The sequence below is a fragment of the Hyla sarda genome, chromosome 10, assembly GCF_029499605.1.
Source record: "Hyla sarda isolate aHylSar1 chromosome 10, aHylSar1.hap1, whole genome shotgun sequence".
Classification (NCBI taxonomy): domain Eukaryota; kingdom Metazoa; phylum Chordata; class Amphibia; order Anura; family Hylidae; genus Hyla; species Hyla sarda.
In genome coordinates, this window is record NC_079198.1 from 128,330,464 (window position 1) to 128,345,463 (window position 15,000).

Here is a 15,000-nt window from a genome sequence, read left to right on the forward strand (position 1 = left end):
TTATAACTTGGCAGCACAGAGTGTTTCAGGATAGGTATGTACTGATGTTGTGGTGGGGTCAGTGATCCGTCCACTCACGTGAAGATTGGGTTGTATGTGACAAAAAAATAGAGATAAGGGGGAGATTGCCGGGGGGGAAGGATCACGGGTTGAAGCAGCACAGAGTATTTTAGCGTGGACGTCTTATCCAATTAGAGAGCAAGAAACCAACATGGGACTCGCATCTACGATATAATAGTGTTCGTCTTTCCAGGCCCTGCAAGAAATCTCAGCTCATTGACCTCAAGAAAATGGGATACGGGAAAAAACTTCTGGACCTCATCCAACCAGATATAGTGATCAGTGACTGGTGAGCAGGATTCCTCGCACACATATGGCGTTATTATATTCCATCATGTCCATCACTGAGCCGACCTTCTCTTCTACAGGTATGCAGCTAGAGCCGACTGTGGATGTACTTATGAGGTTCATGTTAAGCTGCTTTCAGAAAAGAATAAAATTATCAAGGAGTTTCAACCGGAACCAGTGATCATCGAGCAATGGAGCGACGCACAGTGGCGCCAGGTATTATAACCGCACATAGCTACAAAACGTGAATTCTACTAAAATACTGCCCCCTATGTACAAGAATAGAACTACTATAATACTGCTCCTATATACAAGAATATAACTACTATAATACTGCTCCTATATACAAGAATATAACTACTATAATACTGCCTCTATATACAAGAATATAACTACTATAATACTGCCTCCTATATACAAGAATATAACTACTATAATACTGCTCCTATATACAAGAATATAACTACTATAATACTGCTCCTATATACAAGAATATAACTACTATAATACTGCCTCCTATATACAAGAATATAACTACTATAATACTGCCTCCTATATACAAGAATATAACTACTATAATACTGCCTCCTAGCTGAGAGGTTGTGTCTGTGTAGCTCTCCTGATGTCTGGAGAAAGCCCGGGGCGGGGCCACCCTGGGTGGGGAAGCTCCCCAAGCAAGGCCCAGGCTTCTCGGCCTATTCTGGGAATTAATCCCCAGACACCACAAACCATGGATGAAAATCCTAAAGTTTCTATGGATGTGAGAAATGTTCAGAATGTTGTCAGTTCTGGTGCAGCAAGAAGCACAGATGAGAAGAAAGCTGTGGAAGTGAGGAAAGAAACTTCATCAAGTAAGGTAATGGCTGCAGGTACAATCCACCTCTCCTGCAGTCAGACAGAGGAGAACATCCCTGGAGAAGCAGACCATGCAGGAGAATCTGCAGCAGCCTGTCCTGATACGTTCTGACCGCACACGATACGGGAGCGGGAGCAGCGCAAAAGTTACAAGCACGCCAGATGAGACCAGAGGGAGTACACCAGGAAGGCTTCAGGGGGCCACAAGTGCGGTCACTGAGAAGAACCAGGGGCCCAGTCCCCAGTCTGGAGATTGTGACCCTGCAGCAGTGACCACAGCACCGAGACAGATCCCACCTCAGAAGCAGAGTCCTGTGAGTACCCCACCAGCACGGCCCCCCAATACTCAGCGGGCACCTGAACTATGTCTGGCCGAGCAGATCCCAGCTCTGGTAAAGAGACTTGAGACTTTAAAAAAGACAAAGTTACAGCTGCAGAAACAGATAGACTGTGTGTACAAACTAAAGGCAGCAAACCCCAATAACCAGGCTGTACATGATAAGAAGCTGAGCTCCCTCGCTGTGCAGCTCGCTGACACTGTGCAGGACATGGAGGACGTATTGGACCAGATGGGACCAGTCGCTGAGACCTTCAGAAATCAGCAGCGATTTGAGGGATATAAGGAAAGACCAGCGCCAAAGTCATCTACTGCTGCACCTAAGTCTTCAGCCTCACCAGGGGACACCCAGCAGTCCTGTACAAGACAAGAGGACATCCAGCAGTCCTGTGCAAGACCACTCCTCAGACCAGCCAGCTTCCCTTTTGAGAAAGGAAATTTGTACAGACAAGCAGAAGCAAGCGTCCAGCAACATCAGAGACCTGCAGAGACTCCTCCAGAGGTACCACAAGTCCCAGCAGTCAGCACGGTGAAGCAGGACTATGGACTCCTACCAGAAGGTAACTCTGTAACCGTTGTGCAGTCACCACAAGCCCCTGGGGGCAGTAGAGAGCAGCAGGACTGTGGACTCTTACCTGAAGGCAGCAGTGCAGCAGAGAGTTCACAGGACATGGCTCTGCAGGGCTTGCTGGGCTCTGTAGTGCAAGATCATTCTGCCAGTGACTGCAATGATATGAATGTATGTGATATTACTGATAATGTGTCTGCAGAGGGGGGCGCTTCACAGTCTGTGTGGGATCTGGGGTCATCTCTGGGGTCAGGTCCACCATTAGTTCAGCCTCCAGAGGCTTGTGACCCCCAGAGTATAGAGGTTGATGGTGGGGAGGGGGCTGTACAGTCTGATGCACAACACTTCCCCCCTTTAGTCACACAAGTATCAGACCCCCATAGTACAGCTGGTCAGCAGCCACCACAGCGCCCCCAAGTACAGCAGGAGGGTAGAAGTAGTGGCGCCTCCTCTGGTAATGCCTGGAGCCGCGGGTCACCATTCATGTCCAATGTGAATTATACAGGTCAGGCTTTCAAGAGGAGGAACGTGGTCAGGTTCAGACATAGAGGGGCCAAGGAGGAGCTGCCTGACAGGAGGTTTGTGGTCCGTGAACTTCTGTGCCACCAAATGGGCTTCCTGCCATCTAACATCCTGGCAGTGATAAACCTTCCTGACAGGCAGGGCTATGACGTCAGCTTCAAACTCATGTCTGACCTGGACCGCTTCTGGGCCCATGTCACCCGGGTGAGAGATGCTGATGGCTGGAATAAGTTCAGCTTTGTCCCCATCTCCAGACCGGACACAGCGAATGTCACCATTATATTCTGGAACGAGTCTGTCCCCCCCCAGGATATTGTTGTATGGTTAAAGAGACACTGTGACCTAATGTCAGACCTGACTAAGACCAGGGATGAGGACGGCATATGGACGGGAGGGTGGAAGGTCCTGGTAAAGTTACGGCAGATAAACAACATAACCCAACATCTGCCCAATTCTTTCTTCATTGGTCGGGAGAAAGGGGTTTGCTTCTATGCAGGTCAGCCCAGAAAATGCTTCAAGTGTGGGAAGACCGGTCATATCGCGAGTGTGTGCACCCTAGTGAAGTGTAATTTATGTGGGGAGATCGGCCATGTCAGCGCCACCTGCCAGAATATCCGCTGCAACCTCTGTGGTAAGACCGGTCACTCCCACAGGGACTGTCCTGACGCCTGGCATAACATCTGTAAGGACTTCCCTGATGAGGACCTGCTGGAGGGGGCAGAGGACTTGGAGGAGGAGACGTTGGTGTCAGGGTCAGCAGTGACACAACCTGAGCCTCAGCATAACATGGGTGACACTAGAGGTGACGATATGGGTGACAATATTGGTGACACTAGCGGTGACAATATGGGTGACAATATTGGTGACACAGTGCCCGACCAGTCCCAGCCAGGAGCCACTGAGGGGAACAGGGAGGTCACTGAGCAGGTTGTGGCCATGTCTTCTTCTGCCCCAGCATCAATAAATCCGCAGAAGAGACGGAAGAAAGACAAAACCAGCCGTAAGCCTGAGGAGGGATGGACCACTGTCCAAAAACCTTCCAAAAAGAAAGTAGACCCCGGGTCAGGTGTCATGACCATCACAAATAGGTACAGTGTCCTATCAGAGTCAGACGCTGAGGAAGAGATGGAGAGGGAGCTAAAGAGAGTGATAGATGAATTTAATGAAGACCAAGAGGGTGATCCCCCCACAAAAAAGAGACCCCCACGAGCAAAACGTCTGTCCGAATCGGACATGGAAACAGGTGGTCAGCAGGAGGGCTCGGACTCAGATCTGTGATGATGGGGGTGACATCTCTGCTTCTTCTGCTTTCCTTTGTTATGATGGCCGACTTTACCCTTAAAGTGTTCTCCAGTAATGTGAACAGTGTCAGAGTGAGGAGGACCAGACATGTCGTATCTAAAGTCTATTGATGCTGACATCATCTTCTTACAGGAGACACGTTTAAATACTCAAGGACTGTTACGTGAGGCAGAGCGGGAATGGCGGTCTGGTCCATCCTTTTGGTCACTGGGTGTGGAACCAAGTGCCGGGGTCTTTATCCTGTTTACCACCAATGATGTAACTATACATAGGCTGACAGAGGTATTGATGGGAAGGTGCCTAATGCTAGAAGTTACTATTCGGGGTAGAAGGCTCCGACTCATTAATATCTATGGTTCACAGACAGTGACTGAAAGGGTTAACCTTTATAATGAAGTGAAGCCATATCTCTTCACGTCTGTCCCTGTCATCTTGGCCGGAGATTTTAATGCCTCCAGAACAACTAGTGACAGATCCTCTAATAGACCTCTAACACGAGACTCCAAGGTCTTAAACAACATCATTCTACAGGCCGGGTTGTCAGATGTGTTTGTGCAGGGTGGTCGGAAACCAAAATTTACCTATTTCTGTGGTGGAAGAAGTAGTCGTATAGATTTAGCTCTGGTTAGTCCCACAGAGACCATTGGTGAGAAGGATGAGAAGATCGTCCCTTATTCTGACCATCTGGCCTTATATTTCTGTTTGGGTGTCACACAGGGTCCTGAGACAGGTAGAGGGTTGTGGAGACTGAATTCCAGTCTATTAGAGGATCCTTCTGTGCAGAGACAGGTTCACTCTCTTATACAGAGTCAGCTAGAGAGAGTGGACTTCTATGATGATATGGCCGCCTGGTGGGAGGATGTCAAGGATGAGATCAGAACCCTCTTAAAGAGACTGTCAGTTATAAAGGGGAAGAGTAAGTATGGCCAGTATCTCAAGCTGCGGAAAGAATTGGAGTCACTATATTCGGCGGGTGGGGACCAACAAAGGATAGACCGGCTGAAATCTGAGATAAGGCAGTATCAGTACAGCAGGTATACCTCCCTGGTTCTTGAACGGGATTATGGGTCCTTAGGGTCTCCTGATCCCTTTGAGAATTGCCGGGAGCGGGTGGCAAATAAATCTGTCACCGGTCTCACTGACTCCCAGGGTGTTTTGCAGGAATCTCGGGAGGGTATCCTGGGGGTGGTGAGATCGTACTATGCTGACTTGTTTCAGAGGAAGGTTTTGGATAGAGACAAGATGACCCAATTCTTGGAGACAACTCCGCTCCCTGATACTAATGATTTGGACTTTTCTCCTTTGACAGCAGAATTGACGGTGGCAGAGGTCAAAGAGGCCATTGATAAGTTACATCTGAAGAAGGCACCAGGTCCAGATGGGATAACAGCAGAATTCTATAAGACATTCAGAGACCTCTTGGCTCCAATCCTCGTGGATGTTTATACAAATTGTCTAGAAAGTCACCTGATGCCTCCATCCATGAGAGTGTCCTCGCTGATTCTGCTGTCTAAAGGTAAAGAGCCGAGTGACATCAAGAACTGGAGGCCGATTGCCCTCTTGAATGTCGACAGGAAGATTCTGGCAAAAATCCTGTTTTCTAGGTTAGTTTGTCTGTCCCCGGCACTGTTGGCAGGCTGTCAGTATGGCACAGTAAAAGGGCGGAACATCTCTGGGGCAGTGATCTCCATAAGGGAGATGTTTGAGAGATGTAAAGCCCTGAGGTGTGGGAGATATGTTGTCAGTCTTGACCAGGCTAAAGCCTTTGACAGAGTAGATCATGAGTATCTATGGGCCACTTTGTCAAAGTACGGTATTCCGGGACAATTCATCGATTGGCTGAAGACTTTGTATTGTGAGGCCGAGAGCTTTCCTCTGATCAATGGTTGGCAGGGTGACACCTTCAGGGTTGAGGCGGGGGTGAGACAAGGTTGCCCACTGAGTCCGCTGCTGTATGTATTTGCCTTAGACCCGTTTCTGAGGTCACTGCAGGAGTGTGGTTTTCAGGGGGTGCCGGTCCCCCACTGCCTGCCCCTGAGTGTTGTTGCCTATGCGGATGATGTGACTGTAGTGATATCTGAGCCTCGTGAGGTGGAGATGTTGTCTGCGGCCATCAAAAGTTACTCGGAGGCCTCAGGGTCTCTGGTCAACCTTGAGAAGAGTCAAGCTCTCTGGGTATCAGATACTGATCCAGATTTTGATCTGACCCAATTTGTGAGAGCCTCCTCCTATATTAAAATCCTAGGGGTCAAATTCGGGAGGGACGATAATGCCAAACTAAATTGGGAAGAGAAGTTGGAAGCCGGAAATGCAAAGGTTCAGCGATGGAAGAACTGGAGGCTGACCTATAGAGAAAGGGTTAAAATGTTGAAGACTTACCTGGTCCCCGTCTTTTTGTATGTCTCTGTTGTTTTTCCTTTGCCAGAATCTTTCTCTGCTCGGCTCTTTAGCCTGTTCTTCCAAATGTTCTGGGGGAACAGGTTGAACCTGATAAAAAGAGGGGTCACCTACCTACAGAGGAGAGAGGGTGGGTTGGATATGCTGAATCCAAGGGTGTTCTTTGACTCCATGTTTCTAAAAGTTAATTTTGGTTGCCTGGACTCAAACAACAGCTCCCTGTGGGCGAATAGTATCAGGGACTGGATATTGCCTTTTGCAGAGTCTTGGGTGCAAGGCGGCAGTCTCAAGAGGGGAGATGGACGCGTGACTACCTCCCCCCGTACCTGGAATACGGGCTCAGATGTCTGAAGAGATGGCGCATTGAGAAGTCCTATATAGAGAGTAAGCCAAGGAAGGATCTATACGTAAGGGTTTGTAGGGCTTTATTCTGCTCTCCACTTGCCTTGAGGGACTGTGTGACCAGCACTTTACAGGAAAGTCTAAAGTTCCTCAATGGGAAACGACTCCCCGCAAAATTCTTTGACATAGCTTGGCTGTCGCTCCATGGGAGGCTCTTTGTCAGGGGTAATCTAAAGTATCTAAGCGTTTCTGATAGGAACTGTCCTCTGGGTTGTCAGCAGGAGGAGACGATGGAGCATTTCATATCTGACTGCAGGGGCGGGAGGAGGATATGGGAAGAAGTGTCCAGTAAGCTGAACATCCCATTACTGCAGAACCTGACGTATCCTGACATCGTATATGCTGTACCATCCAGTAACAGGACTGTAGACAGGGGGACAATGTACATAATTATAACAGTCATTAAATATTACCATTGGCACATGAGAACTAGAGTGTCCATACACAACGAGCCATTCCACCACATCACAGCAGTAAGACAGATCATGTCCGAGCTCCAGTGGGTAAAGTCATTAGAGATACGGAGGAACCAAAATAATGGGAAATTATGGAGGAATGTCTCTTTGGTTTAACACGGATGATTTATAAATTTTTTTTGTGTTTTTCCTTTTCCAGCAAATGCGGACTTTCTAAGTTTAATATTACTCTGTACATACTCTAGTTGAGTAGTCATTGTGTGTACAATGCTTGTTATTTTTGTTTTGCATTGTAAGAATTTATGTTACTTGTAATTTTGTTTGTTTTCACAATAAAAATTGCCTCCTATATACAAGAATATAACTACTATAATACTGCCTCTATATACAAGAATATAACTACTATAATACTGCCTCCTATATACAAGAATATAACTACTATAATACTGCTCCTATATACAATAATATATCTACTATAATACTGCTCCTATATACAATAATATAACTACTATAATACTGCTGCTATATACAAGAATATAACTACTATAATACTGCTCCTATATACAAGAATATAACTACTATAATACTGCTCCTATATACAAGAATATAACTACTATAATACTGCTCCTATATACAAGAATATAACTACTATAATACTGCTCCTATATACAAGAATATAACTACTATAATACTGCTCCTATATACAAGAATATGACTACTATAATACTGCTCCTATATACAAGAATATAACTACTATAATACTGCTCCTATATATAAGAATATAACTACTATAATACTGCCACCTATATACAAGAATACAACTACTATAATACTGCTCCTATATACAAGAATATAACTACTATAATACTGCCACCTATATACAAGAATATAACTACTATAATACTGCTCCTATATACAAGAATATAACTACTATAATACTGCTCCTATATACAAGAATATAACTACTATAATACTGCTCCTATATACAAGAATATAACTACTATAATACTGCCTCCTATATACAAGAATATAACTACTATAATACTGCTCCTATATACAAGAATATAACTACTATAATACTGCTCCTATATACAAGAATATAACTACTATAATACTGCTCCTATATACAAGAATATATCTACTATAATACTGCTCCTATATACAAGAATATAACTACTATAATACTGCCTCCTATATACAAGAATATAACTACTATAATACTGCTCCTATATACAAGAATATAACTACTATAATACTGCTCCTATATACAAGAATATAATTACTATAATACTGCTCCTATATACAAGAATATAACTACTATAATACTGCTCCTATATACAAGAATATATCTACTATAATACTGCTCCTATATACAAGAATATAACTACTATAATACTGCCTCCTATATACAAGAATATAACTACTATAATACTGCTCCTATATACAAGAATATAACTACTATAATACTGCCACCTATATACAAGAATATAACTACTATAATACTGCTCCTATATACAAGAATATAACTACTATAATACTGCTCCTATATACAAGAATATAACTACTATAATACTGCTCCTATATACAAGAATATAACTACTATAATACTGCTCCTATATACAAGAATATAACTACTATAATACTGCTCCTATATACAAGAATATAACTACTATAATACTGCTCCTATATACAAGAATATAACTACTATAATACTGCTCCTATATACAAGAATATAACTACTATAATACTGCTCCTATATACAAGACTATAACTACTATAATACTGCTCCTATATACAAGAATATAACTACTATAATACTGCTCCTATATACAAGAATATATCTACTATAATACTGCTCCTATATACAAGAATATAACTACTATAATACTGCTCCTATATACAAGAATATAACTACTATAATACTGCTCCTATATACAAGAATATAACTACTATAATACTGCTCCTATATACAAGAATATAACTACTATAATACTGCTCCTATATACAAGACTATAACTACTATAATACTGCTCCTATATACAAGACTATAACTACTATAATACTGCTCCTATATACAAGAATATAACTACTATAATACTGCTCCTATATACAAGAATATAACTACTATAATACTGCTCCTATATACAAGAATATAACTACTATAATACTGCTCCTATATACAAGAATATAACTACTATAATACTGCTCCTATATACAAGAATATAACTACTATAATACTGCTCCTATATACAAGAATATAACTACTATAATACTGCTCCTATATACAAGAATATAACTACTATAATACTGCTCCTATATACAAGAATATAACTACTATAATACTGCTCCTATATACAAGACTATAACTACTATAATACTGCTCCTATATACAAGACTATAACTACTATAATACTGCTCCTATATACAAGAATATAACTACTATAATACTGCTCCTATATACAAGAATATAACTACTATAATACTGCTCCTATATACAAGAATATAACTACTATAATACTGCACCTATATACAAGAATATAACTACTATAATACTGCTCCTATATACAAGAATATAACTACTATAATACTGCTCCTATATACAAGAATATAACTACTATAATACTGCACCTATATACAAGAATATAACTACTATAATACTGCTCCTATATACAAGAATATAACTACTATAATACTGCTCCTATATACAAGAATATAACTACTATAATACTGCCTCTGTACGATGTATTGATAAATATTCTCCTGCTCTCTGCTTGTAGATGACGCACACCTTTAGTAACTATGGACCAGGAGTGCGGTATGTTTATTTCCAGCATGGAGGACAGGACACGCAGTTCTGGGCCGGTTGGTATGGGATCCGAGTGACCAACAGCCGGGTCACCATTGAGCCTGAAGACCTCAGCGCCTGAATCCTGCCTTATATGTGATGTATATTCACTTCTATATGATGACTATGATCGCAGCAGCATCCACACTGACTGAGTTAACCCCTGACTGTCTGCACTGGAGGATGTTGCCTAAAATCACTGGAGCCGTAGCATAAATTCGCTTACTCTGCCCCAACATATAATATAGTAATTTGTGTATTCTAATGACTCCCACAACAGAAGAGCTTACAGTCTAATTTCCTTCTCATAAACCTGACATTGAGTCCAAATAATACCGCCTTATCCTGTACTGCCTAATTAGTGAAGGAGCGAATGTTGCCGTCCCTGGTGGTCCCCGGCAGTGAAGATTTACCTGCTCCAGTTTTGCCATGTGGGGGCCCAGGTATCAGGAGCCCTGGACTTGTGCCCAGGTTGTCGCGACTTCTCCGGTATCTGGTGACGAGTGATTGGGTTCTTATTATGGATTATTGGATGGGGACCATTACAGTGATCACTCAACATACAATTGTCTTTTCTGGACCATTGTAACTTGAAACCAGACTCAACATACAATGCACGGACAGTCCAGTTCTGTGAAATGAGTGAATGGCTGGAAGAACCGATCAATCAGAATGGGCATTCACTGGTAAAACCCCTGTATTCCTAAAGTGCATGTACTGACTGATGTCTGGTAGCGCCCCCTACAGTACAGGGAGGTATTACATGTTCTGTACTACTCTTTACCTGCATTACTGAGGTGTATGTACTGACTGATGTCTGGTAGCGCCCCTACAGTACAGGGAGGTATTACATGTTCTGTACTACTCTTTACCTGCATTACTGAGGTGTATGCACTGACTGATGTCTGGTAGCGCCCCCTACAGTACAGGGAGGTATTACATGTTCTGTACTACTCTTTACCTGTATTGCTGAAGTGTATGCACTGACTGGTGTCTGGTAGCGCCCCCTACAGTACAGGGAGGTATTACATGTTCTGTACTACTCTTTACCTGTATTACTGAAGTGCATGCACTGACTGGTGTCTGGTAGCGCCCCCTACAGTACAGGGAGGTATTACATGTTCTGTACTACTCTTTACCTGTATTACTGAAGTGTATGCACTGACTGGTGTCTGGTAGTGCCCCCTACAGTACAGGGAGGTATTACATGTTCTGTACTACTCTTTACCTGTATTACTGAAGTGCATGCACTGACTGGTGTCTGGTAGCGCCCCCTACAGTACAGGGAGGTATTACATGTTCTGTACTCTTTACCTGTATTACTGAAGTGTATGCACTGACTGGTGTCTGGTAGCGCCCCGTACAGTACAGGGAGGTATTACATGTTCTGTACTACTCTTTACCTGTATTACTGAAGTGTATGCACTGACTGGTGTCTGGTAGTGCCCCCTACAGTACAGGGAGGTATTACATGTTCTGTACTACTCTTTACCTGTATTACTGAAGTGTATGCACTGACTGGTGTCTGGTAGTGCCCCCTACAGTACAGGGAGGTATTACATGTTCTGTACTCTTTACCTGTACCAGGGTTAGCTGCTCCTTTGGACACCAGGTGAAGGTGACTCCATGTTACTTTTAGGACATTTCGTGTACTGTACAGGACCCTGAAGAAGCTCCTGTCCTCTACATAGACCAGTGTGTCCCAACGAGGGTGCCTCCAGCTGTTGCAAAACTACAACTCCCAGCATGCCCAAAGGCTGTCCGGGCATGCTGGGAGTTGTAGTTTTGCAACAGCTGGAGGCCCCCTTGTTGGGAAACACTGAAATAGACAGTGATTTACAGCTCCCAGCAGATCTTTCTTACTTTTATATGTAAGGATTTGCTTTATCTATATTAGTTATCTACTTATTTTTCTTTAATTCTCACATTTTCCTATTTTTGGATGACATTTTGGGGCTTCAGAACCAATTACCAGGTTTCCATAGAGTTCTGGTCTCAACATACAATGGTTTCAACATACAATGGACGTCCTGGAACCGATTAATATTGTAACTTGAGGGACCACTGTATTGGAGTATATGGAGGATGCACACACGTGAAGTCTTCTACACCTTTTATGTCAGAAGAGGAGCTAGGACCCCCAGGAATGAAGTGGCTACATAGTTCCGCTATATACCTACCTCACTACATCATACTGTGATGCTCCTACTAAAATCAATGACAATGTGGCCTCTTTATTCTTGCACATAGTGCACCCCTTAAAGATTTTTTCTTGCTCATATAGTGCAGCATAGGCTATTTGGGGACAATGTACAGGTTCTTGTGTATGCTTTGTGCTTACCTGTTTTGGCCGATGTGGCAGGCGTGAGTTTTGAGCCATATTGGTTTGTGTTTCAGAGCAAAAAATTATGTTCTCATGATGCCTACAGTTCCCATGATTCATCTGACTTTGCAGAGAGAGCGATGGAGTCTCATCACTACAATTCACCTAATGACCAACATAAGCACCCGAAGCCTAAACAGCTGAGACTCATAACTGGGTTGGTGTCAGTTCACATTATGTGCAGCTTTGAAACATTTTCTAATCCAAACTGCAATTTTTAAGAGAAAAAATGATTTGTGAAGTTACGGTGAATAGCAAAAAGAGGAAAACAGTGTAAGCACAGTCCCATGGGGGTGTATAACTACTATATAACCTGATTACATAGAGATAGCAGCAGTATACAGATAGAGCAGGAGGGGTATAACTACTATATATCCTGATTACATAGAGCAGGAGGGGGTATAACTACTATATATCCTGATTACATAGAGATAGCAGCAGTATACAGATAGAGCTAGAGGAGAGGTGTATAACTACTATATATCCTGATCGCATAGAAATAGCAGCAGCAGCAGTATTCAGATAGAACTGGAGGGGAGGTGTATAACTACTATTAATCCTGATCCCATGAAGAAAGCAGCAGCAGTACAGTGGGGATCAAAAGTTTGGGCCCCCCAGGTAAAGATTTGTATTAATGTGCATAAAGAAGCCAAGGAAAGATGGAAAAATCTCCAAAAGGCATCAAATTACAGATTAGACATTCTTATAATATGTCAACAAAAGTTAGATTTTATTTCCATCATTTACACTTTCAAAATAACAGAAAACAAAAAAATGGCGTCTGCAAAAGTTTTGGCCCCCTGCAGAGTTAATATCTTGTACTGCCCCCTTTGGCAAGTATCACAGCTTGTAAACGCTTTTTGTAGCAGCCAAGAGTCTTTCAATTCTTGTTTGAGATATCTGTGCCCATTCTTCCTTACAAAAGTCTTCCAGTTCTTTGAGATTTCTGGGCTGTCTGTCACGTACTGCTCTTTTAAGGTCTATCCATAGATCTTCAATTATGTTGAGGTCAGGAGATTGTGATGGCCATGGCAAAACCTTCAGTTTACGCCTCTTGATGTAATCCCCCGTGGATTTCGAGGTGTGTTTAGGATCATTATCCATTTGTAGAAGCCATCCTCTCTTTAACTTCAGCTTTTTCACAGATGGCATCAAGTTAGCATGCAAAATTTGCTGACATTTTATTGAATCAATTTTTCCTTCTACTCGTGAGATATTCCCTCTGCCACTGGCTGCAATACAATCCCAAAGCATGATTGATCCACCCCCATGCTTAACAGTTGGACAGAGGTTCTTTTCATTAAATTCTGTTCCCCTTCTTCTCCAAACGTACCTTTGCTCATTCCGGCCAAAAAGTTCCATTTTAACCTCATCGGTCCACAGAACTTGTTTCCAAAATGCATCAGGCTTGTCTATATGTTCATTTGCAAAGTTCAAACGCTGATTTTTGTGGTGAGGATGTAGAAGAGGTTTTCTTCTGATCACTCTTCCATGAAGAACATATTTGTACAAGTATCTCTTTATAGTGGAATAGTGTACAACAACTCCAGTGTCTGCCAGATCTTTCTGGAGGGATTGTGCAGTCAAATGTGGGTTTTGAATTGTTTTTCTCACAATCCTGCGAGCTGTTCGGTCTGATATTTTTCTTGGTCTTCCAGATCTTGCTTTAACTTCCACTGTTCCTGATGACTGCCATTTCTTAATTACATTCCGAACAGAGGATATTGACATCTGAAAATTTTTTGCTATCTTCTTATAGCCTTCTCCAGCTTTGTGAGCGTCAACTATTTTCAGTTTCAGATTTCTAGACAACTGCTTAGAAGAACCCATGGTGCTGATTGTTGGGGCAAGGTCAGATGAGTCTGGGCATTTAAAACCTTTGAGATTGACATCACCCGGTCTTCCCAGATGCTGATTGAGAACAATCCATGACACTGGCAGGTCTCAGCTTTGCAAAGGGGGCAGTGCATGCTATAAATTCTGCAGGGTGCCCAAACTTTAGCAGACGCCATTTTTTTGTTTTCTGTTATTTTGAAAGTGTAAATGATGGAAATAAAATATAACTTTTGTTGACATATTATAAGAATGTCTAATCTGTAATTTGATGCCTTTTGGAGATTTTTCCATCTTTCCTTGGCTTCTTTATGCACATTAATAATTTTTTTTTACCTGGGGTGCCCAAACTTTTGATCCCCATTGTATACAGATAGAACTGGAGGAGAGGTGTATAACTACTATTTATCCTGATCCCATAAGGATAGCAGCAGCAGTATACAGAGAGCTGGGAGGGGGGGGGGTGTATAACTACTGTATATCCTGATCCCATAGAGATAGCAGCAGCAATATACAGATAGAGCTAGGATGGGTCTGATGGGTAATGATGTTGTCATGTAGTTCAAAGGAGTACTCCGCTGCTCAGCGTTTGGAGTTTGTGATGTCATAGCCCCCGCCCCTTCATGACGTCACACCCTGCCCCTTCAATGCAAGTCTATGGGAGGGGGCGTGCATGAAATGGGCAAAAAAGAAAAAACTTGAGTGCTAGGACCGATGAACCAGTTGTATATGTAAGTTACAAAATAAAGTTTATTTCTGTAAAAGTTCTGCACATTTCTTATAAATAATCTT

General features: G+C 42.6%; 1 protein-coding gene across 2 annotated transcripts in view; it reads left to right on the forward strand.

Moving 5' to 3' along the window:
• The window catches only part of LOC130293487 (F-box only protein 6-like), a 34,747-nt gene extending 24,673 nt beyond the window's left edge, over window positions 1-10,074 (forward strand). For both annotated transcript variants that reach the window (XM_056542225.1, XM_056542226.1), the window contains exons 4-6: window positions 254-349; window positions 429-564; window positions 9,925-10,074. In XM_056542225.1, the coding sequence (XP_056398200.1) occupies window positions 254-349; window positions 429-564; window positions 9,925-10,074 (382 nt within the window). The remainder of the gene's footprint in view (window positions 1-253; window positions 350-428; window positions 565-9,924) is intronic.
• The last annotated feature ends 4,926 nt before the right edge of the window (window positions 10,075-15,000 follow it).